This window comes from Globicephala melas, chromosome X (assembly GCF_963455315.2).
Source record: "Globicephala melas chromosome X, mGloMel1.2, whole genome shotgun sequence".
Lineage (NCBI taxonomy): Eukaryota > Metazoa > Chordata > Mammalia > Artiodactyla > Delphinidae > Globicephala > Globicephala melas.
Genome location: NC_083335.1, coordinates 87,780,451 through 87,806,095, shown reverse-complemented (window position 1 = coordinate 87,806,095; position 25,645 = coordinate 87,780,451). Strand labels below are relative to the sequence as shown.

The 25,645-nt window shown below is 34.9% G+C and overlaps 1 protein-coding gene across 6 annotated transcripts in view; it reads left to right on the top strand.

Moving 5' to 3' along the window:
- The window catches only part of KDM6A (lysine demethylase 6A), a 209,587-nt gene that overhangs the window by 138,713 nt on the left and 45,229 nt on the right, over positions 1–25,645 (top strand). For 3 of the 6 annotated variants that reach the window (XR_009560766.1, XM_030834976.3, XM_030834985.3), the window contains 9 exons: positions 9,194–9,287; positions 11,990–12,116; positions 17,220–17,318; positions 17,465–17,684; positions 18,246–18,380; positions 18,828–18,983; positions 19,546–19,641; positions 21,538–21,639; positions 22,299–22,694. Coding sequence is in view for 5 of the 6 variants with exons in the window: in XM_030834976.3 (XP_030690836.1) it covers positions 9,194–9,287; positions 11,990–12,116; positions 17,220–17,318; positions 17,465–17,684; positions 18,246–18,380; positions 18,828–18,983; positions 19,546–19,641; positions 21,538–21,639; positions 22,299–22,694 (1,425 nt within the window). In the remaining variant the exon portion in view is untranslated. The remainder of the gene's footprint in view (positions 1–9,193; positions 9,288–11,989; positions 12,117–17,219; positions 17,319–17,464; positions 17,685–18,245; positions 18,381–18,827; positions 18,984–19,545; positions 19,642–21,537; positions 21,640–22,298; positions 22,695–25,645) is intronic. The other 3 variants (XM_030834979.2, XM_030834978.3, XM_030834982.3) reach the window with 3 other exon arrangements.

Sequence of the window (25,645 nt, the reverse complement as noted above, 5' to 3'; positions counted from 1 at the left end):
ACTGTAGCTAATTTAACTATTCTCCCTTGAGAGATAGTTACAAATAACGTTATTATGAATAACACTGTTGATAAGAATTACTAGTTTCATTTTTAACATTGTCTTCTAACTAGCAGTAGTTTATTACTGAAACACTGTAGACTGGTTTCATTTATGCATATTGTACAAATCCAAAAATTCTAAAGAAAGGAAAATAAATTCCAGCTGACATTTAAAGATGCAGTAAGTATGTCATGATTACCTAGGGTTTATTCCATGAATTCAAGATTAGTTCAGTGTGAAGAAATATGTTAACAAAACAAACAAAAATCATGGTAAGGAAAACAATATTGTGAGGAAGAAATTTTTTTTTGAAAGAAATAAATAGTGTGAAAAGGAGAGAAAAACAGTAGATCTAATTAATAGGTCAAAACCTTATATTCTGAAAAAAATTAACAAAATAGATAAACCACAAACTAACTTGATCAGGAGGATAAATGAGAGATAAAGCACAGATACATAAAGTAAGATAACCATGGAAACAGAAGAAATTAGTACAGTCATACAAGTACAGCTTAGCAGACGTGTACGCAAATGAATTTGAAAACTTAAAGTGGACTGTTTCCCAGGGAAATACAGATTAGAGAAATTGACCTCATTAGAGTTAGGAAAGTTATAAAAAGCCAATTTTCATAAAAAGAAACAGAAAATTAAGTAATGCCCTACAGAGAAAGTACCATGCCCAGATGGTTTTACAGGGGAATTCTACCAAGCCTTTAAATACCAGATAATTCTAGCACTCTATAGATTATGCCAGACCACTAGAAATGGAGAGAAACTTTCTCATTTCTTTTCCTTTTTTTGAGAGGGATAGGGGGCTTATAACAGCCTTTAATCTGACCTTGAGAGACTTACGTGTTTGATAATAATTAAAGTCCTTTCTGCACTTACTGATTCTATAGCATATTTTTACAATATAATGGAAACAAAAAATCTGCTTCTAAACATTAACTACAGGCCACAGTTCTTTGGTGTCTTCTTTTTTATTTAATTGTAAAATATACCTGACATTAACTTTACCATTTTAGCTATTTATTAAGTATACAATTCAGTGGCATTAAGTACATTCGCATTATTGTGCAACTATCACCACCATCCATCTCCAGAACTTTTTCATCATCCCAAGCTGAAACTCTGTACCCATTAAAGAATAACTCCTCATTCCTCCCTCCCCCCAGCCCCTGGCAACCACTATTCTACTTTTTGTCTCTATGAGTTTGACTGTTCTAGGTACCTCATGTAAGTGGAATGATACAGTATTTGTCTTTTTGTGTCTGGCTTATTTCTCTTAGTATAATATCTTTAAGGTTTGTATATATTGTAGCGTGTGCCAGAATTCCATTCCTTTTAAAGGCTGAATAATATTTCATTGTATGTATACACCACATTTGGTTTATCCACTCATCTGTCAGTGGACACTCGTGTGGCTTCCAACTTTTGCCTGTTGTGAATAATGCTGCTGTGAACATGAGTGTGCAAATATTTGTTTTTGTCCCAGCTTTCCATTTTTTTTGGATATATACCCCCAGAAGTGGAATTACTGGGTCATGTGGTAATTCTGTTAAAATTTTTGAGGAACTGACATACTGTTTCCCCCCATTCCTTTTTGAAACAAGTGTAACATTGATGCCTAAACCTGATAAAGACAGTACAAAAAAGAATCAATATACAAACTATTATCACTGATGAATATTGGTATAAAAATACTAAGTAAAATATTAGCAAACAATCTGTTACCTCATTAAGCAAATAATATACTATGACCAAGTGGTATTCATTCTGGGAATACAAGGCTGATTGAATATTAGGAAATCTATTAATATCATGCATCATAATAATAGAGCTAAAGGTAAAAACAAGTCACTATCATCATAGATGCTGAAGAAGCCTTTGATAAACTCAATACCCATTCCCAACTAAAATTACTCTTGGACATAGGAATTAAGGGTTACTTTCCTATCATGATAAAATTCATGTACTTTAATTCCAAAGTCAGTATCTTATTTAAAGGGAAACACTAGAGACATTTTCACAAAAATCAGGAGCAGGGCAAAGGATGTTCTCTGTCTTCATTACTCCTCATTATTGTACTGTAGGTATTAACCAATGCAGTTAGACAAGAAAAATCAATTAGAGGCACATACAGAAATTAATAGCTTTCAGCAACAATAATTAGAGAGCACACAGTTAGAAAATATTGCCATTTATAATAACAGCAAAGTGATTAAATAGTTAACAATAAACTTAAAAGAGATACTATGACTCAATAGTATAAAGATGTTCATGGGAATTTAGGTTTTTAAATGTAATACAACATCAGTAAAAATTACTAATAAACTTTTTAAAGCAATTAGGTAAGTTGATATGGAAAAACATTCTGGGATAGCCAGAATAACACTGGTGGTGATGGTAGGGATTGTATGGATTATATTAACCCTACTAGATATTAAAATATTACAAGGAAGCCTATATGATTAAAAGTATTGTACTGGCATGTGACTAGACAAATAGACCAGTGAAATATCATAGAAAGGCCAGGAATAGATCCAGTGTACATAGAGAAATTGAGTATATGATAAAGGTAATATCTTACATTCCTTTAGCTAAGGTAGATTTATTCATACATGGTTCTGGGACAATAAGGTAGCCATTTGGAAAAAGATAAAATTAGACCCATAACACAAACTATTCACAAGAATAAACTACTACAGATGAATTAGGATCAAAATGTAAACATTGATATTGTACAAGTACTAGAAGAAACATTAATTCTTCTTCAACTTTGATGTAGGAAAAAGGCTTTTTAAACTATGGCTCAAAATTCAGAGGCAATAAAAAGAATGACCAATCAGTTTGAGCAACATAAAAATAATTTCTGCATGGCAAAAAAACAAAACAAAAAAACCATACATTCAAAGGACACCTATGAAACTGGGAGAAAATGTTTACAACGTATAGCACAAAGGGCTAATACCCCTGATATATAACAAACTTAAAATTTGACAATGAACAAGACCCATTAGGAAACTGGGAAGAATGACATGAGCAGACACTTTCCAAAAAAGATACAACAGCCCTTAAGCATGTGAAAAAGTGTTCAAACACACCCAGTTAAAGAAATGCAAATTAAAGCACACTGAAATACAGTTTCTTACCTGTCAGATTGGTGAAAAGTGTAAGTGGCTATGGTAGCGAAACAGGCACTCTCATGCATTGTGATAATGCAAACTGGTACACCCCATCTGGAACAAAATAATCTAACAAAACTACATGCAGTAATCTAGCAAAACTCTATATACACTTAACCTTTTGACTCAACAATCCCAAATCTAGGAATCTACCTTGAAAATATACCTCCAGAAATATAAAAATATATAGGCACAAAGATATCTTTTGGAGCATTGTTTGTGATTGCAAAACATTGGAAACAACCTAAATGTCCATACATAGGAGAATGGTTGTACATATAAATCCTGGTACATTCAGGCAGTGGAGTGCCATGCAGCATTAGAGAAGAATGAGGAAGACCTAGGTAAATCACTATATGGAATGATTTCCAGGATATACTGTTAGGTGGAAAAAATGTGAAGTATAAAAGTATAATATGCTGCCCTTTGTGAAAGAAACTATGTGCAGAGCAAGATACACGTCCCACTTGTGCACAGGTAATACTGAAAATGGATAAACCAGAAACAAGTGAGGTTGGTTACCTACCTAGGAATGGTTGTGAATGGGGTAGTAGGGAGTAGAACTTACCTTGAGTATACTTTTTATGTAGCTCTAACTCCTAGAACCTGGTTATGTTTCACATACCCACCCCAAAATTCATTGAATAATTAAGACCAACCAGAATGTGAGTTAGCCCAAAATAGAATGAACAGTAACAAATTAACCTAACTGTATTACAAATGAATAACATAAGTATACTGAGGGGTAGGGATGAAAAGAACTAAGCTAAATAACTTTGGAGAATAGTATTTTGACTCTATAGTGTAAAGCTAGAGACAAAAGAACTGTAAACAAATCTTCCACTGCAGTTACTTTCTCACAGGGATATGGATAGAAATTCTGCAACTATTTTATGTAAATATTAGGGGTAAACAATTAAGTAAATGTATTGTGGATAATGAGGACCAGATTTTCAGTGTCAGAGAACTTACAAGTAAGAAAAGAAGAAAGGCTAGACTGAATTCTGTGTTGTTGGATTAGAATTGGAGGGATCACTATGAACATAGATTATTTATGGAAATAGAGAGTTGGATAGAAATAGAGACGTGAGAGAGAGTGTGTGTGTGTGTGTGTGTGTGTGTGTGTGTATGTATGTATGTATCTGTATACATACATATAATGTGTGTATACACATACATTACATATAATGTGTGTATACACATACATTACATATAATGTAATGTATACATAATGTATGTATACATTAATATATTTCCTAGCTGTTTGCTGCAAGGGCCTAGAAGCAGTGACCCACCTTGGCAGCAGTGAATGTACTAGCACCCAGATCTTTGTTTCTAAATCCAATTCTTCAATAAAAGGAATCAGGAATTCTTGGGGAGAAGTGGGTAATTCCAGGGCTTAGGCAGAGAAACTACTAGATGATCCCTGGAACATTTCATGGTGCCAAAAAGTAAGGAAGTGCTTAGAAAATGATGGGCATGTGGAAAGATAAAGAAGCCAACTTGAGGGAAATGGGATTTCTAATCACCAAATCTGACACAAGTTTAGAAACAATTATAATAATGGTGTATAAGATATAGAATAAAATATATTCATATTGCTATAAATGAATAATTGAATAAATAAACAGGGAAAGGGTCACCTTTTTCTTACTGTAGAATTTTAATTAATTAATATATGAGGAATGTTGAATATCTTTCCACAAGGTGCTTACTAATTTGAAAGGGCCATTCTTCAAAATAATTAGCTAGTACTTTAAGTCAGGGGGCCCCAACCCCTATTAGGAACTGGGCCGCACAGCAGGAGGTGAGCCGCAGGGCGAGTGAGCGAAGCTTCATCTGCAGCTCCCCCATTGCCGGCATTACTGCCTGAACCCCCCCACCCCCAGTCTGTGGAAAAATTGTCTTCCACAAAAACGGTCCCTGGTGCCAAAAAGGTTGGGGACCGCTGCTTTAAGTGTCAAGGTAATGAAAGTCAGAGACTGAGAATCTGTCCCAGATTAGAGGATGGTAAAGAGACATGCTAATTTAACACAGCATGGGATTTTAAGTTAGATCCTGGACCAGAAAAAGGATATATGTGGGACAGTTGGTGAAATTGGAATAAATTATGTAGATTAATTGTATTTTATCAGTGTTAATTCTGTACAGTCTTCATTTATTTAGAAGCCTTGTTATTGTTATCTCATCCTGATATGTCCTTTATCATTATGAAACATTCCTCTTTCTCTCTGGTAATATACTCTTTGCCTTGAAGCCTTCTTAATCTGATCTGAATCTAGTCACTTCAGCTTTCTAATACTTACAGTTTACATGGTATCTTTTCCCATCCTTTTATTTCAGCCTGTTTGAATCCTTATATGAAAAAGTGCATATCTTACAAGTACTGTGGTTTTGGCTTTCTTTCACTTTTGTAAATCTGTCTGGCAGTCTCTGTTGTTTGAATATCTAGTCCATTTATATTTAATTCAATTACTGATATGGTTACATAAAGTTGGCTGTCATTCTTATTGTTTCCTTTGTATTTTGTCGTTTTTCTCTGGCTGCTTTCAAGGTTCTTCTCATTACATTTGGTTCTTAAGTATGCGACTATGATGTAGTTAGGTATTGGTTTTTCCTTTATATTTATACTACTTGTGGTTTTTTTAGTCTTTTGGATATGGGATTTTGATATCATCACTTCTGTAAAGTTCTCGGCCATTGTCAATATTTTTTCTGCCCCATTCTTTCTCTCTTCTCCTTCTTGGACTCCAATTAAGTCTTTAATCTGCTATTCAGTCCTTCCAGTAACTTTTTTTTTAAAATTTCAAATTAGTATTTTTCAGTTCTAGAATTTCCTTGTGTTTCTCTTTTAATTTCTCTTTACGTGCTCTGATTTTTGGTCCATTCATTCCTTATGATTATGTTTTCCTTTTCATCTGTGAACATTGTTAAAATAGCTGCTTTAAAATTATTTGCAATTTCAACATCTGAGTCATTTCATGGCTGGTTTTCATTAATTTCCTATTGTTTTCAACATGAGTAAAAATTTCCTGATTCTTACAAGTCTGGTAATTTTATTCTGGGTATCATGAATAATACGTTGTGGAGAGTGATTTTGTTATATTTTTCTGAAGATGATATTTTTGTTTTATTAGCCAGTTAACTTTGCCCAAGTCACTCACGAAACTTTGTCATCCCTGTGGTTGGCAACAGCTAAATCTCTTCCTTTAGTTCTTTTAGGCTGCTGAACATCTGTTGTGTTCATGCATAGTTCAGTGGTCAACTAGGGATTTGAGCAGTTTAACTGCAGAATTTGTTGTTCTTTCTCTCCCTCTCCTTTCTGGTGTTTCTTCTCCCCTCACTTCCAGCTCTTGTGATAGCTACAAAGTCTGTCCTCAGATTCTTCAAGCTAGTAAGATTGCTGATTTCTGTTTGAGTTGTAGCCAACCAGATACCAGTTGGGGCCTGCCTTCAGGTGAAAATCCTAGAAAAATGGGGTTACTAAACCAGTGCCATTCCCTTCCTCTAAGTATTAGCTTCTCTGTTTTTGCCTGATTTTGGTTTCTTTTCAGTACTTTCTGATAGTTAACTTTTATATTTTATCCAGAATTTAAAGCTGTCTGAAGTGTTGTTACTTCAGCATTACCAGAGACAAAACTTTATACTAACTTTATACTAAACACCTTTACAGATAAACTCATGTTGCTTTTATATACTATTTATAGTTGCTACTTAATGTTCTGCTGTAAGCATCCATCGTATTTTATATTTCCACTCACCTAGTGACATAGACCTAGGTTGTCCATCTCCTTGGTACTACAAATAGTACCATTTACAACATTACCTCTGGGAAGGTTCCTTTGGTATATATATCCCAAGAGTGAGATTGTTAGATTGGAGCATATTTGCATACCTAATTTCATGAGTAAATTCCCTTCAGGCAAGGCATGAGCATTTTCCTTTACTCACATCCCCACAATACTAAGAACTACCCAACTTTATGTTTGCCAATCTGATGGGTAGAAGGTAATATATCATTTAAACTTGCATTTTCTGATTGCTAGAGGTGTACACTTCTTCACATGTTTTTCACCTTTTATGTGTTGGTTTTTATGTCCATTGCCTATTTTTCTGCTTATGTGTTTCAAGTCAGATCCTTACTACTCCTCCTTATTTGTGCCATTTTGGCCAAGTTGAATAAATTCTTTCACATCTCAAAGAAATACTCTCCTTCATTTTCTTCTCTTAGTTTTATACTTTTACATTTCATATTTAGGTCTTTAATGTGGATGCCAGTTTTTTGTATATAATAGGAGGTAGAAATCAAACTTCATGTTTCTCAATACGATGCAACCAGCTTTTCAAGTATGTTGGTTTTATTATTATTACTAGTGTTTGGAAGTATGTTTTAGCATTTGTTGAGGTAATTCCACAAAGGGCTCTTTCTAAAATATAAATTTGATCATATTGCTTGAACTCATTTCAGTGGTACCCCATTGTCTTAGGATACAGTCTGTATGTAGTCTTTTAACTTGGTTTAGGAAGGTCTTTGTGAAGTTGTCTGCTTGGCTCTGCATTTTCTGCCCAGTGTGCTAGTACTCTAAATTTACCACATGCTCTTTCTTCCTCTGGGAAATACCATACTGTTATTGTACACAGTACAGTATGTTTTTTTTTAACAGTACAGTATGTTTTATTTGTTTTTATATCTGTATTCTTGACTACACTGTAGTCCCAGCAGTTCCTGTTATGTATTAGGTATTCAACAAATATTTACCAGTTGAAGGAATTGAGTTGAATAACTTGATCCTTATCCTTCATTAATTGTCTAATTCACTTTTTCAGACCAGATTAATGTTTAAAGGGAACTCATTTACTTGATGAATAAAAGTTTATGTAATAACTACTGTTAATCTCAATGGACAGTTCTTTCAAATCTTCCTCATGTTGACATACTGCATTCATAGAGCTCCTTATTTGTTTTCATAGCTCTTTTTTAATCTCGTTTGATCCTTAGAACAACTCTAGATAGAAAGATCAGGCACTACATCTGTTTTATGGTTGTTGAATCATAGCTCAAGTGATTTGCCTGAGGCTCACACAGCTAGTTTCGTGTTTCTACCTATGTTTTGGGGGAGAAAGATTTGTTTGCTCAGGCAGCTGGGTACTGTCAGTGATATGAATGAAAGCCACTTCATTGTTCTGCCAAGTATTTTTTAAAGATAGTATTTATGAGGTTTTCTTTTGTTGGCTTTTCCCCTTTTTGTGGGGGGTGGTGGGGAGGTTTTGTCTTAAGTTTTAGGACTGTAGCAATAATGGGTTTCAGTCATATTAGTACTTCTGGGATGAGAACTGTGGGTAAATGGTTTCATTTAGAGTTTGCCCAAGGAATCTTAAATATTGCAAACATTATTAGACTATAATTATGGGAGGTTTGTTGTCTTCAAAATCATATATGTATTCTAAAATTTTTCATAGGATATTTTATATACCAGTATCTATATCTTTTAAACTTAGGTTTCAACTACTTTTGTACTTAGTTTTTTTAAAGCATTTTTGACGTGCTCTATTGTTCCTGTTAAGTTGCTTCGGAACTTGGTATTTCTAGGCAGACAGATGATGCACTTGGAAGTGGAATACTTTTCTGGTTTCATTAGTGTTATTAAGTAAAGTTGAAATCATTTATGTTATTAAATAGGTTGAGATGATTTTTTTTAATTATTGAGATTTGACAAATTCTTAAAGGTCATGTTTTAATGATACTTTGTTATATTGAATGTTTTACTGGTGTTAGATACTCTGAAACATGGTCTATTAACCCCAGCTGTCTAGAGTTAGAGAAACATTCAGTAAGGCACTTTTCTCTTTCAGTTGATTTTTTAAAATACGCCAAAATATCAGTATCATATAAAACTTAACATATGAGCTAGTTCTTTAAAGATGTTAATTTTATTTTCTTTAACTCTGTTTTTCCTGCTCTTTAGAGGAAGTATCATTCTGCAAAGGAAGCTTATGAACAACTTTTGCAGACAGAAAACCTTTCTGCACAAGTAAAAGCAACTGTCTTACAACAGTTGGGTATGTAATAATATACATTTAGTGTGTTATAAGTACATCTCTTTATGTTTTTTACATGTCACAGATGGTAAATACGTGGCTCATGTACCCTATTTCTTTTCTTTCCTTTTCCCCAGAGTTGATAGAATTAATCTGAACCCATCATGTTTCCACCTTCTGCCGAGCATTGTCTATCTCACAGTCAATCTCATTACAGTTCTTTAGTGCAACTCATCCATTTAAATTCTCAAAATTATACTCTGGTACTTAACCCATGGGTGAGGGGGACTGAATACTTTCTTTGTGCCAGATATGCTTAGTACTCAATGAAGTTAAGTGATTTACCTAAAGTCTCTTAGTGGTTGGTGAGCTTGCTTTCATAGCTCTGTTGATAATATTAACTAAAGCATTTTATGTAAAAATTGTGGAACATCTAACACTATATATAGTTTCTCTACACATGCAGTTCTGTTGTAATGTTGAAGATGAAAGCATGTAGTCGTCTGGATATAATGTGTCACTATCACCAAGAAGATAATGATGGAATTCTCCAACATTTAATTTTGTTGCTTGGTTATTGAGTCATGTTTCTTGTCTGCATTTGGTATTTCGGGGGTTTTTTTTGGTTCTCCCCCCCCCCCCCACCCCAGCTTTTTAAAATTTGGTTTTGGTCTGGGCAAATAATTGACTCTTAAGTTTTAGCCACCGTTGTAGTAATGTGAATGTTTTCATGATGTGACTATTTTTAATGTAATTTTAAAATTATTTAAGCTTAGACTTTATCACTTATCTTCATGATATGAATGCATATTATGTGATCGGTTATACAAAATAAACACATTGCTTTCATATAAAAGTTTTATTTTTAGCTTTGTTTTTAATTTAATCTCTGGTTAGAATTTTCCTTGAGTTATCCATACTTTTAAAAATTATAGTAAAGTTTTGTTTTTAATGATTACATGTAGTGTTTGAGTAATGTGAATTTGTATCTTTAAATTAAAACAAGTTTATTAGTACAGCAAAAAAGCTTTTGTGTTCTTCAGTAAGAAGAGCAAAGTGGTGCCTTCAGACAGCTTACTCATTCAGCTAATATTTGAATACAAGCTGTTTTTTAATTAGCTGCAGTGAAGAATGTGTCAATAGCAAAAATGCATATATACCTTTTAAATTTAAGAAATGGATTGAAATCGTTTGAATTACCTGTCTTCTTTCGCAGAGTGTATAGGTAAACTTTCCATGGTTTTGAAAGGGAAGGTACTTCCCCTAATTGAGTGTAATTTATGCCTGCACATCAATCCTTCCTACTTTCTTGTCACTGTTGCTTAAGCAACTCCTTTTAGAGCCTGCTACTGTAGGTCCTGTTCTTACTAGTAATAGTAGGAGAGGTAAGGAAAGAACAGATGAATAGATGTGTGATTGACTTATATTTCTGTAAAACATGGTAACTCAATCCTTTTAAAATGTCTTTTGGAGCACAGCAACTGTAATAAATGCCAGAAAATAAAGGTCCTTATTTATTTTATGTACTGTGGACTATACACAAAGAACAGCTGATTTTATGCACTTGAATTGATCCACAACTGAAATATGATTCCCTGGCAAATTAAATCAAATTATTCCTGTGTGCCTTGAAGGTATAGAATACACTAGTCCATGATCCAGTCTTTTGATTACTTCCATAGCCAGCTTGCTTGCTTGTTTGTTTATTTATCATAACGGTTGTATTTAAGGTGTACAAGATGATGTTTTGATACACCTGTACATAGTGAAATGATTACTACAGTCAAGCTAGTCAGCATATGCATCTCCTCACATAGTTACCATTTGTTTTTGTGTGGTGGGAGCACCTGAAATCTATTCTCATATTAGCAAGTTTCCAGTATATATTACAATATTAATAACTGCAGTTGTAATGCTGTATGTTCTCTAGACTTACTTATCCTACATAACTTCAGCTGTGTGACCTTGACCAATATCTCCCCATTTCCCCAACCTTACCGCTCCTGGTAACCACCATTCAACTCTCTGCTTCTGTGTATTCGACTTTTTAAGATTCCACATATGAGATTATGCACTATCTAAATTTATTTATTAAACATTTGTGTTACCCATTTTGTACCGTTTTTATTTGCACCATTTGAATGGACTTTTCTTATAGCCTTGGGGTTTTAAAAAATTGTCAAATGCTTTATAGTTTTTATTTTATAAGGTGTGAAAATATGTAGCCAGTGCCAATAAGGTGGAATTGTATGTGTGTGTTTTACTCTGAACTATCATTGATTATATAGCTTATATTTACTCCTTGGAAATAAACATTGGGTTAATAGTGTCTTGGAGATTCTTAAATGCACATAAATTTTTGCACGGAACAGTGAATAAGATTTAACATCTTTATATTCTTTTATACCTTGGAATCTTTTCAAATACAAAAAAATCAGAGAATAAAAGAACTGTAGTTTGCAGTCTACTAAGTGATAAGTCAATGCTTAAAATTGTTTTAATTTCTCTGGAATGAAAGTTCTTCATAGCTTTGACTGTACTTTAAAAACAGACTTTCTTAGGCCAGAATTGACAGTTCTAAATTTTGAGAATGTGTATGCCAAGCTAAATGAATAAATTTACTGAAAAGAGTATTTTTTACTTGTTTGTTTTCTGCTTGGTATTCTTTAAAATAGAATAATAATTAACTCATTTAGGTAAATATTTTTAATCACTTACTATAGGTTGGATGCATCATACTGTGGATCTCCTGGGAGATAAAGCCACCAAGGAAAGCTATGCTATTCAATATCTCCAAAAGTCCTTGGAAGCAGATCCTAATTCTGGCCAGTCCTGGTATTTCCTCGGAAGGTAAGACTGATTTATCAGATACTTAGGCTTTGCTTTTGTTTATTCCAGCTAAGGGTTTTGAACTATGATCTAAAATATTAGTTTACTAATAACTTGATCAGTGTATTTTCTCTTTTAAGTCTTTTATAACAGATTTCTAGAAGTTAAAAAATAAAAGAAAGCTTCTGAATGTGGTGGTTTTCTTACAGCAGCATCTGGTCTATCAGGACGTTTCTTATTTTGCTTATTGAAATTTCATTTGACTTAAATTATTGCTGGTTTTTAAAAAGTCATAGCAGATAGTAATTTTTCATTCAACTATTTATGCCTTTCCTTTTGATTTCTAGTGTTTTCTTTATATGTCTGTTTAATAGAACAGAGAATTTTTCATTCTGCCTGTTGACTACCAGTAGTCAGTAGAACTTTGCTAGTTATCATTTTGATTAGTGATATATACCTTAGAATGGACATTAATAGTAGATCTCAAATCACAGTCGAAAGTAGATACATTATTATTGGATTTGTTGGAAAGGAGAAGTGACATGTAGTGAAAATAGTTTTTTGCAAGCCTATAAACTTCTCTTGTACTTTGAATGTCTGAATTTTGCTTACTGATTATCTGAAACATACCTCATGTATATGTATCTGATAGAAAATATTTTTGGACCATTATCAGATTGTTTTTTGGTTCCTAATTGGTTTTAGCTTTTGCAGTATGGTGGAAAGATCATTCGACTACGAGCTGAGATACTTGGATTCAAGTCTTGGCTAGGCTACTATTTGTGGAATCATGGATGGTACAGTTAAACCTTTTGAGGCTTCAGTTTTCTATTGATTAGAGAATTAGATTGGTGGTTCTCAATGCCGGGGGTGTGGGGCTATTTTGCCCCATAGAGGACATTTCATAATGTCTGTAGAGACATTTTGGTTATCACAACTATAGGGGGTGCCACTGGCATCTAGTGGGACAGCTCTCTACAGTAAAAAATTACCTGGCTGAGGTTGAGAAGCCCTGGGTTAGATTATCTGTTAGGTACCTTCCCATTCTAAAGGTTTTAATTTTATGAATTCTTTGGAAATTATCCTATTTTGTTTTAATTTTAAGCTTTTTTCCTCTATTTTCTATAGTATTTTACTTGAAGTGAGTTTGCCATATAGTTATGTTAAATTTTAGTATTTTGTATGGTTTCATTTTTTTCCTTTAAATATAGCAAAGTATATTTGTATGAGAGGGAATAATATTAAGATGTTTCCTTCTTTAAAAAAATTTTGATTATTCATTAATAATATACAATAAGGGCTTCCCTGGTGGTGCAGTGGTTGAGAGTCCGCCTGCCTGTGCAGGGAACACGGGTTCGTGCCCCGGTCCGGAAGAATCCCACATGCCGCGGAGCGGCTAGGCCTGTGAGCCGTGGCCACTGAGCCTGCGCGTCCGGAGCCTGTGTTCCGCAACGGGAGAGGCCACAACAGTGAGAGGCCCACGTACCGCAAAAAATAATAATAATAATAATATACAATAAGAGTTGAGTGGAAAAGTTGCTGTTTTTAGCAGGGATTTTCTGATTCCTTCCCAAGCTTGTAAAATCATGTAAATTGGGTTGCTTATTAATAAAGCTTGAGAGTCCAAACATTGTCTCTTTCACTAAAGATCTTTGGGAGCAGAAACTGGATATTACCATCTTTGTATCTGTCTGCCTAGCAAAGTGGCTATTCAGTAAATGGAATAAATGAACTAACTGAACACCATTTGCATTTGGAGCTAGCTCTGTTACTACTATTAGTATTATGCAGTGATAGGTTTCATACAGTGACCAGAAAGGAGGTCTAGTACTGGGAAGTAGGGCCTTGCCTAGTCATTGCCTCTAGTGTTAATGTTTATATATGAAAATTTCTTTTAATGTAGATTAAAAGGAATGTATACTGGAAAGTATTTTCCTTTTGACCTAAGATACAAATCAGTAGTTTAATACAGTACAATAGTGTGGATGTCTTTTTAATATAATTTTTTCTTAATTCTAGGCATGGAAAATTAATACATAACGAAACATCAAAAATTACTTCTTTTTTTTTTCCCGGCCGTGCCGCTTGTGGGATCTCAGTTCCCTGACCAGGAATTGAACCCCAGCCCTGGCAGTGAAAGTGCTGAGTCCTAACCACTGGACTGCCAGGGAATTCGCAAAAATTACTATCTTAGTAATTTTCAGCTCAATGAGCACTATTCCATAGGAGGTTCCCCCCCGCCCCCCCCCCCCCGCATTAACTGGTTTTACATTTTAAATCATTGAGATGCTTTTATTTGAATCTTTCTGGGTAAAATTTTCCAACTATAGTTTACTGACTTCTCAATTAAAGGATACTTACTACAATTTAACTTATTTTGGGGTTCAAGATTATCATGTTGGTGTCCATTATTTCTTATCTGAGGACTGTTAAAATTTTTTTTCTTTGATGTTTACTTTTCTTACCCTCTTTTGCTGACTTCTAATGTGTTGCTTCAAATCTGTTTTGTTGTGAGAAAATTTTTATAAATAAATTGTATTTTAGAAGTTATTAAAGCTCTGAAGGAAGATCTCAAGTGTCAGTAAGCAACTTTGGGATTTGATGACCCTAATATTTCTGAGGCATTTTATTACTTACCTCTGCATTCAGGTCTGTGTTGAAGATTGAATTTGTCATTTGGCATGTGTATATCATAACAAAAGTGTAATGTGGTAATGCTGTTAAACTGGTACTAATCATTGACTGTGTTATCACAGAACTATAGAATGTTAGAGCTGGGAAGGACCAGGAAGTCACCTAGTTCACCGTGTAAACCTTGTCATTTTGCAGATGTTTTAGAAAGTGAGCTCAGAGGAGTAAAATGTTTTGTTCAAGGTCACAGTCATGCAGGTAACTAATATCAGAGCAGGGACTAGTTCCTAGGTTCAACACCCAGTGCTTTCTCAATTACACAGCGCTGTCTCAGGGGAACCTAGTTAAGTTTTATTAGAGGAAAAGTGTTTGGCAGTTGGATTGGGCCATCTGTATTTGGGCACATTGGTTTCCTACTTTCATTTTGTAGGAATCAAGTATGAAAACATTGGTTTTGGGAATTACTGCTTATTCCTCCTAGCGGTTAGGCAAATTTTTCTATAAATCTGAGATTGGCTTTGATTTAACAACAACAAACAGAGCATGTTTTCTACTATCTGTTAAGCATTCCCTTTCTTTGTGGTGTCTGTCCCTGTTTGGCATTGTTAATGCCCTCTTGTCCTGAATTCCCTTCTCATAAAACAGTTTGCTCTGTGACACTGCCTTCTCTGTCTCAGTCACTGACCTTTCTTATATTGCCCCAACCACAATATTAATGATTGCTTAGGCTTAGTTTTACCTCTCCTTCGTCGGTATCCTATGTTCTTATACCCTCTCTTTGATATGGATGAATTCCAAATCTAGATTGCTACACTTCAAGGTATTAAACACCAGGACCACATCTCCCATTCTTTACCTAACATTTCCCATTTTAATGTCCACACCTCATGTCAAAATCAGCATATTTCAAATCTCATTCATCATTTTCTTCCCTGAACCAGCTCCTTCTTCTTTATTTTTGCCAATGATATCACCATTTTTTTCCCTCTATTTAATCAGGCTTAAAAACTAAATTATAACCCCACCCCCATGAATAGCTAATCAGTTTGTCACAAAGTCTTTATCTGTTTTTTGGTTTATTGTTTCTCCTGTCTTTTTCTTTGTTGTTACTTGCATTACTTTCATCCTAATTTTGGCGTATTCCAAACCAGTGAATATAACTGCCTTCTTTTTTTACTGTCCATAACTTATTTTCCTTTCAGTTTATCCCTACATGTTGTTAGCAGATTAATATTCCTATAAAGTACTTTCATCATGCCATTCCCCTTGTTAGAAGAACAAACGTCAGGGTATTCTTGGGTTGGATTTAAAATCCTCTACTGTTCGTATCTGTGCTATCTTATATTAAGTTTTGCTCATATTGTTCAAGCAGCATTTCAAAATGCCTTTTCTTACCTTCTCTGCCAGAATCAGTGGTTCCAACACTTTTGGAGTACTTGATGTTTAAATTTTTTTTTGCTGTTTACTCAGTCAATAGTATTTCAAAATAAGTCAATTACAATACAAATATTAGTTTAATGGAAAATTTATGTATGTATGTGTATGTTGTTTTTCCATTTCGTTTGCTTGGCCAAATTGCCATATACTGGCTGGTAATGGGTATCACTGATCTAAACAGTATGCATCTACACATATTCAGTTCCTTTACTCTTACCCTTCCCTTTCTTGTCTTTCCTAAACCCCGGTAGTGTGTCTACCCTCAATTCTCAGACCAGTTATTGTCTGTGCTAGCCATTTGATATGGCATCATGACAATTATAATGTGTCTTCAGTCCTCAACTAAATTGTAAGCTCCTTGAAGACGAACTGGATTTTGTTCTTGTCTTTTTCCCTTAGTGCCAAGCACTAAAGATAATTTCTGTATTTATAATTTCAGCTGCTGTTCTGTGTATCCATCAGGTACATCTACATTAAGAAAATGGCAGGTCATTGAAACTTTAATCATACCTTGCTACCCTTACTAGTCATAAAATACTGTACTTAATTCTATTTTATACTATTTTTGATAGTTAGCTTGATAGTATTTATGTTTGTATTTTGTATGAATTAAAGAATTTTTGCCCTCATTATTTAAGAAAGGAGAATTGAAATCTGATTCAGCAAGTCTTACCAACATAGAGTGTTTTTCTTGGTTTTTAACTCTATGTTCTTACTCTATAGAAAACGAGAGATCAAGCTGTATAAGTAGAGTAGTGGGTGTGTGAGTGTGCGTAAGTCAGTATTATAATATTGAAGTGATATGGCCTTTAATTATTTTAATAGGTTCTAAAGCATGCTGTATTGATAAACACTATCAGATAGACTATAATATAGTTTATTGAAGGGTTAATTATAATGTACATTATTGTTGTCATGTATGTACACACATTCACATAAATATGTCAGCTTATTAGGTTTTTATTTGCTTTGACATATAGTCCATCCATTCAGCAAATTAATTAATTAATCAATCAGTATTAATCGTATTTTCTTGATTTTTCCCTCCCCTCTCAGGTGCTATTCAAGTATTGGGAAAGTTCAGGATGCCTTTATATCTTACAGGCAGTCTATTGATAAATCAGAAGCAAGTGCAGATACATGGTGTTCAATAGGGTAAGACTTTGTATAAAAATAATGGTATTATAATTGATACACAAAGATGGTTGCATCACATATAATGTACTTCATGGCTTATATCATTTTATGAAGCTAAGCAGTTCTTCTTAGTCAACTTATTTTTTCTGAATATCTCTTTCCAGCGTGCTATATCAGCAGCAAAATCAGCCTATGGATGCTTTACAGGCCTATATTTGTGCTGTACAGTTGGACCATGGCCATGCTGCAGCCTGGATGGACCTAGGCACACTCTACGAATCCTGCAACCAGCCTCAGGATGCCATTAAATGCTACTTAAATGCAACCAGAAGCAAAAGTTGTAGTAATACCTCTGCACTTGCAGCACGAATTAAGTATTTACAGGTAAAATGTTTAAATGGCAGTTTTTTAAAGGCACATATTTCCCCATGACACTCAGGCAGGAGGAGGGTGGCTGGGAATTTTGTCTAGCTGTGTTTTGATGTCTATAATTTGTTTCCATATTTTGTAAACATACCATAGCTTGTAATATTATTTTACTTTTCATTTTAAGTAAGATATGCAGTATTTTGAAAGATGCTCTTTTGCACATTTACTCTGTTGATGCATATTAATTTACATAATTTTTTTCTATGTACTGTCTACATTTTTAAGTTGTCATAGCATTTTAGAGAAAAGGACACAAACATTGTCTTTCACTCTTGCTTGGAGTTTCATGAGAAGACAGCTATAAGAACTCTGAAAACAGAGCTCAGCTTTGTTTTAATTCTCACAAAGGTTTATATTCCGGTTTCCCTCATTATACTTAGTATCTTTCTGAAACCCCAAATTAAGAATCTATTTTCTTTTAAAAACAATTAGTTATAGCATTTAGGAAGATTTAGTGGACTTGCTCTTACTCAATTAGGCTTGTGTTAAATTTGCTTTTTACATAATTTTTCCTAGGCTCAGTTGTGTAACCTTCCACAAGGTAGTCTACAGAATAAAACTAAATTACTTCCTAGTATTGAGGAGGCGTGGAGCCTACCAATCCCCGCAGAGCTTACCTCCAGGCAGGGTGCCATGAACACAGCACAGCAGGTGAGAAGTTGGGTTATGTTCTGCAGGTGCCCAGCTTTAAGGGTTCTTTTCAATCTGTAGTGGTCAAGCGTATTTTACTAAGCACAGGAGGCTTTCATTAATGAAAAGCCTCTTGATTTAATTGTGAAGGGAATCTAGATAAAATTAAAACTCCCTCTGATATGGGAAGAAATTTTGGGGTGCCAGTTTAGAACCTTTGTGCATTTTCATGATTTTGAAGGAGGTTTCTTAAAGTAATGCTGCAGTGGTTTATTTTTTAAAGCAAGTTTTTCAAAGGAAGGTACACATTCCTCCATTGATGATTCATTTGATTTTGATTTACAATAATTGCCATCAGCGATGTCCACATAGCTTTGAAAAGTATGCAGCTTGTAAAGTTTTACAATTTGAAGGAATGAATTAAGAATATATAGAACCCTATTTTTGTCTTCCTTCTGTGATTCTTAGGCATGTAAACCTCATCATCCAAATACTGAACCTGTATTAGGCCTCAGTCAAACACCAATTTCACAGCAATCCTTGCCACTACACATGATTCCTTCTAGTCAAGTAGATGACCTGTCCAGTCCTGCCAAGAGGAAAAGAACATCTAGTCCAACAAAGGTATATATTTTAGAGAAATATAAAAATCCCAGTCAAAAAAGAAACTCCTAACTGCCCTGAACTTGTGCAGTTTGAACATCTCCTGTCCTTTACTTTAAATCTGTGGACATCAAAGAGTGAAAGGTTTGAGTTTTTCTATCCCAAATTCTTAGCATCATATTAAATATAGAAAGTAGGGATAAATTTGCATTCATCAAATCATTTTATTCATCTCCCTGCCGTTAAGATCTCAACACACTTTTCATCATCACCTTCTACTGACATTGAAATAAACTTAATGTTGGACCTAGTGGACAGTGTGGTATTTAGGTTAGCCATTTGGGCCATAGTTTAGGGGTGGGCCTTTTTGGGTGGCTTATTAAAGAATCAATATTTTCTTAATTTATGATTTTCCAAATTTATTATGCATGTAAAAGTATTTTTAAAAGAACTAAATGTCATAACATCTTTCTTATATGTAAATATTCCAATTCAAAGTCATTTGGCCTCCATTAGTCATTATTGTTAACTCTATGGATTTAACCAAATATTCTTTAATTTTTTTTTTATCAATTTTCCTCAGAATACTTCTGATAATTGGAGTAGTGGCCATGCAGTGTCACATCCTCCAGTACAGCAACAAGGTCATTCATGGTGTTTGACACCACAGAAATTACAGGTATGTAAGATATGCTTTTGACAGATTGTTTTTCCTATTAAAGAAGAGTAGAGGTACTAAGTTTTAAGTTTTTTAACTATTAATTCTTAAAGTTGAATGGCAGTAAACTCAATAAATAGGCGCATAAGTAAAATGAACCCACATTTACCAGAGTAATAGAGATAATTCATTCTTTTTTTTCCACTCCCCCCCCGCCCCCCCCCCCCCCCCAAATATATTCTCATGATTCAAACTGCCTCAGTATGAGTTTAGGGTATATAAAGTAAATTCTCCATCTAATTCCTGCCCCTACCCACTCAGTTCCCCTCCTAATAGACAGCCAGTGTTATTAGTTTCTTATTTGTCTTTCCAGAGATATATCATGCATGTACAAGCAAATATGCATCCTCTTTCTCTCATATATTACTATTTTTCTCCCTTTTTTATACAAATGATAGAATGCTATATATACTGTTAATAATATATTTTACAGACCTTTCCATGTCAGTGTATAAAGAGCTTCCTTATTCTTTTATGACTACATCATGTTTCTTTATGTAGGTTTCATACTTTTACTTAGGCAGATCACTAGTTTTGGACAGTCAGATTGTCTTCAGACTTTTCCTATTCCAAACAGTGCTTCTTAGAGTGTACTTGTCACAACGCATTTTTTTTTTTTAACATCTTTATTGGGGTATAATTGCTTTACAATGGTGTGTTAGTTTCTGCTTTATAACAAAGTGAATCAGTCATACATAAACATATGTTCCCATATGTCTTCCCTCTTGCGTCTCCCTCCCTCCCACCCTCCCTATCCCACCCCTCCAGGCTGTCACAAAGCACCGAGCCAATATCCCTGTGCCATGCGGCTGCTTCCCACTAGCTATCTACCTTACTACGTTTGTTAGTGTGTATATGCCTATGACTCTCTCTCGCCCTGTCACAGCTCACCCTTCCCCCTCCCCATAACCTCAAGTCCGTTCTCTAGGAGGTCTGCGTCTTTATTCCTGCCTTACCCCTAGGTTCTTCATGACATTTTTTTTTCTTAAATTCCATATATATGTGTTAGCATACGGTATTTGTCTTTTTCTTTCTGACTTACTTCACTCTGTATGACAGACTCTAGGTCTATCCACCTCATTACAAATAGCTCAATTTCGTTTCTTTTTATGGCTGAGTAATATTCCATTGTATATATGTGCCACATCTTCTTTATCCATTCATCCGATGATGGGCACTTAGGTTGTTTCCATCTCCGGGCTATTGTAAATAGAGCTGCAGTGAACATTTTGGTACATGACTCTTTTTGAATTTTGGTTTTCTCAGGGTATATGCCCAGGAGTGGGATTGCTGGGTCATATGGTAGTTCTATTTGTAGTTTTTTAAGGAACCTCCATACTGTTCTCCATAGTGGCTGAACCAATTCACATTCCCACCAGCAGTGCAAGAGTGTTCCCTTTTCTCCACACCCTCTCCAGCATTTATTGTTTGTAGATTTTTTGATGATGGCCATTCTGACTGGTGTGTGATGATATCTCATTGTAGTTTTGATTTGCATTTCTCTAATGATTAATGATGTTGAGCATTCTTTCATGTGTTTGTTGGCAGTCTGTATATCTTCTTTCACAATGCATTTTTAAGCTCAAAGAACTTTCTGTGTAAATCCTGAAAATTACTGATGAGTAGAATTTCATGCGTATTTATCTCAAAGATCACATTACAGTAAACCTTCTGAGGTTTCTCAAACTTCTTAAAGGACTTCATCTTGGGGTTGATTGTCATTGGTCAGAAATCAGTATCTTTGACTAGACAGCATTCTGAGTTTTACCTACTCATTTCAAGGGAAAGGTTGCTTAGAATAGTGAGCTTGTTTCTTAGATGTGTCTTTGACTGTATTCTCCTTTCTTCTTCTTCTAGCACTTGGAACAGCTCCGTGCAAATAGAAATAATTTAAATCCAGCACAGAAACTGATGCTGGAACAGCTGGAAAGTCAGTTTGTCTTAATGCAGCAACATCAAGTGTGTATAGCATTTTTTTTCCCCTAAAATTTGTTACCATTTCGAATATTTCTATTGACTGGAACATCATTTTAGAGTATGTTCATGCCCACTTCTACTTTCCACCAGTATTTGGTGGAATTGAATAATCTGTGCTTCTTAAAATACTAGTAATGGACAGATTTTTAGGAGAAAACAGCAATAAATTTGATTTTGAACATGACTTAGTATTTTATTATTTACATGTTATTCTGCATGAGTTTTATTTATATTATTTAATACTTAACAAGCTACATCCTAAACTTAGGTGGGGTTCTTTCAAGCTTGTTTAACTCAGAGAATCTGGCATATAAATGTGATAGAATGGAATTTTGAGGTCCCCTATTTTGTGATGGGGGAAAGACCTGTAAATTTGATATCCTTTCCATAATTTTCAGCTGGATTCTTTTGTCATTACTAAAGGGATATTTCTTAAAAAATTAAGTAGGTTCTTGCTTTTCTGAGGAAGCTAATCTAAATGTGAAGAAACAATTTCTTGTTTTGAAAAGGTATTTTTTAACCTAGAGAAATTAAATGTTAGGGTAAAATCAGAGATTACCTGGTTATATATTCTTCATATTCTGATTCTGTCCCCTATGGACCACACAGGCAGCATTTATTTTTCATTTGTTTTTTGACAGATGAGACAGACAGGAGTTGCACAGGTACGATCTACTGGAATTCCTAATGGGCCAACAGCTGACTCATCACTGCCTACAAACTCAGTCTCTGGCCAGCAGCCACAGCTTGCTCTGACCAGAGTGCCTAGCGTCTCTCAGCCTGGAGTCCGCCCTGCCTGCCCTGGGCAGCCTTTGGCCAATGGACCCTTTTCTGCAGGCCATGTTCCCTGTAGCACATCAAGAACGCTGGGAAGTACAGACACTATTTTGATAGGCAATAATCACATAACAGGAAGTGGAAGTAATGGAAACGTGCCTTACCTGCAGCGAAACGCACTCACTCTACCTCATAACCGCACAAACCTGACCAGCAGCGCAGAGGAGCCGTGGAAAAACCAACTATCTAACTCCACTCAGGTAATAGAAGGACTGACTGCCTTGTTGGCTTCTCACATAATAGTTGTCTTCATTTGATTTTATGCATTTTGAGAGAAGAAGAAATAAAAGTTTGAGGAACTTTTTATAAGCATTTATAGTACTACAATGTTATTACTACATTGTGGCTCAGTATTATATGTATGTGAGTATATTTTCTTTTCCATATAAGATTTACACAGATAATGTTAGAAATTTCTAAAAAAATAAAGAAAATAGATCATACAACTCCCCAAAACCCACTGCTAATTTACAGTGGCATCTTAAGCAATTTATGGTGATGTTTCTTAGTTCATTTCTGCACATATTGCCTACTTAAGATCAGGTGCTTTGCTAAGTGGTGAGTATTCACTCTGGTGGGAGAAAAAGTTTTTTACTTCTGAATATTTATCCTCATAGTTTCCCTATATTTTGGATTGTTTCCATGGAGCGGGTGCTCCAAAGCAGAACTGAAGGGTCAAAGAGCATTTTAAAAAAATGTTGTGAATACGTATTGCCAAATTACTTATACTTTTACTAGCTCTAAGGAAATATTTGACTTATTGCTGGCTAGCTTTATATTACTGATAAAACTGAGATAAGTTCTTTTTCTAAGACTTTTAAAATGTTAATTCATGTAGGTAAACAGACAGTAAATAAGCATTACATATAGAATATTAGGTAATGTTATGATTAGTTCTCTGAAAAAATATACTAGAAACCAGAGCTGGAGAGTACTAGAGACTGGTGGTAGAGGAGTTGCAGTTATAAATAGGAATATCAGGGAAGATTTCACTGGAAGGGGATATTTGAATAAAGACCTGAGTGACAGAAGTGAGCCTTGAAGATACTTGTGATAAGAGTGTTCCACATCTAGGGAGCAGAAAGAAGCAATAGGCCCTAATGCAGGAGTGTGTTTTGCATATTCACAGACAATCAAGGTGGCAAGCATGGCTGAGCAGGGTGAGAAGAGAGGTAAATGTGGTCCAGCTGGAAACAGACTGGCTAAATCATGTTCAGCCTTGTAGGCAATTGTAAAGATTTTGGATTTTGTTCTGAGTTAAATGGGAAACTATAGGGAGGTTTGAATGGAGGAGTGAGGTGATCTGCCTGGATGCTCTCTGGTACTCTGTGGATAGACTAAAGGAGGCAAAAGGAGAAATGATATGACCCACTTGGAGATTACTTCTGTAATCCATGTAAGAGGTGGTGGCGGCTCGACCCAGAGTGGCAGCAATAGAAGTGGTCAACTTTTGGGTACATTTGGGTGGTAGAACCAACAGGATTAGCTGAGAAAGAGGGAGACTTAAGTTAGCCTGATCAACTAGGAAAGATGGACGAGACTGGATGAAATCACCAAGGGGTGAGAATAGATTGGGAAAAGAAGAGAACTCAAAACTGAGCCTTGGGGCATTCCAGTAAAATAGATCAGGAAATTGAAGAACTAGCAAAGAAAACTAGAAGAGGAGTGACCTGTGAGGGTAGTAGTAGATCTAGGAGAATGTGAGTGATGGATGCCCTTGAAGTCAAGTGAATAAAGTCTTTCCAGGAGGAGAGTATGATGAAAGTGTAAATCAAATAATGGTTATAGGTTGAGTAAGTAAGGTGAGGAAATTTACACAGGAGAAATAGGAGAGAATTGTTTGGGTAGGTGAGAGAATGGGATTTTGGAGGTTCAGTGTCTTTAAACATTAAAGGATTGTTAAAAGGATAACATGAGATTTTTGTTAGAATGCCTATAATGCTAAGGTATAATTGGTAGTTAATAAGTGAGAACCTTTGTTATGATTGTAACTTATAGTTCTATTATTCTTCTTTATTACATCTAATTCCCTGACTAGCTTAGTTGCTGAGATTTTCAGTAAATGCGCCCTTAACCCTACTTTGGAAATTTGCTGTCTTTTAAAAACATAATTCTAGTGAAAGAACCCTCAGTTTACAGGCCGTGAAGCCTCTGTACATGACTGTATACTAAGTGGCAGAGCCCCAGCCTTTGCTTTGCAGGCCCCTCAAGGCCAGTGTCCATAGGAGCTTTATAATTTAGGTAATATAGCTGGGAAAGTTGTCTAAGAAACTCTGTTGAACTGATTTCTAAGTCAGAGGTTTCCCAAATGAGGATGCTGCATGACTGCTAAAGCTGGGGAGCCTCTATCTCTGGTATTAATATAATTAGAGGCTTTTTCAATACTGTCTTATGCAAACCTTTTCAAATATTTTTCTCAAGTTGTAATGAAAACTAGACCACTGATAGACCTGTATGGTATATCTACTTTTTAGTTTGTGTTGATGGGAGGAAATACAGATTGGTAGTAATTTACATTACAGTTTCGAAGAGTTCATTCACAGGTTGCACTTAAGATATGAAAGTAAAATTATATAAATTGTGAATTGTTCAGCAGGTCCTCTTTAAAGAATTTATAGCTTAAAATACCTTGATTTGCATTTAAAGGCAGTGTAATAAAATGGTTACGTTTCTATTTGTCTGCATATTATAATCATTGTAACTTGTCAGGTGATTAGCTTCTGAGTAGAAATTTGATGATAAATGAAATTTTGACACCCGCCTGGACTCTTTCTTGGATAATATTGATGTGCTTATAATATTGCAGTATTTTTACTTTATGAAAAGTTTCCATATAACTTAGAGTTTATCTTTCAACTACTATGATCGAATTTTTAGTTGCTTATTTTAATCGTTTAAAACCAGATTGCATTCCTTTGCATGCTTACTGATGTGTATCAACTTTCCATGTATCTAGTTTTTTTGGTAGATAAGTTTTAAAATTTTTAGGTTTAGGAACTGGTTTTAGGGACATGCTTGCTGGTTTTAACTAGATGATTAAAAGCAGCCTTTAGTATATAAATATCTTGCCATCAGCTAAATTTTTATTCCTTTATAGCTTATTACTGACAAATTAAATGTTACCTAAAGTCAAAAAGCCTTTCAGCCGTGC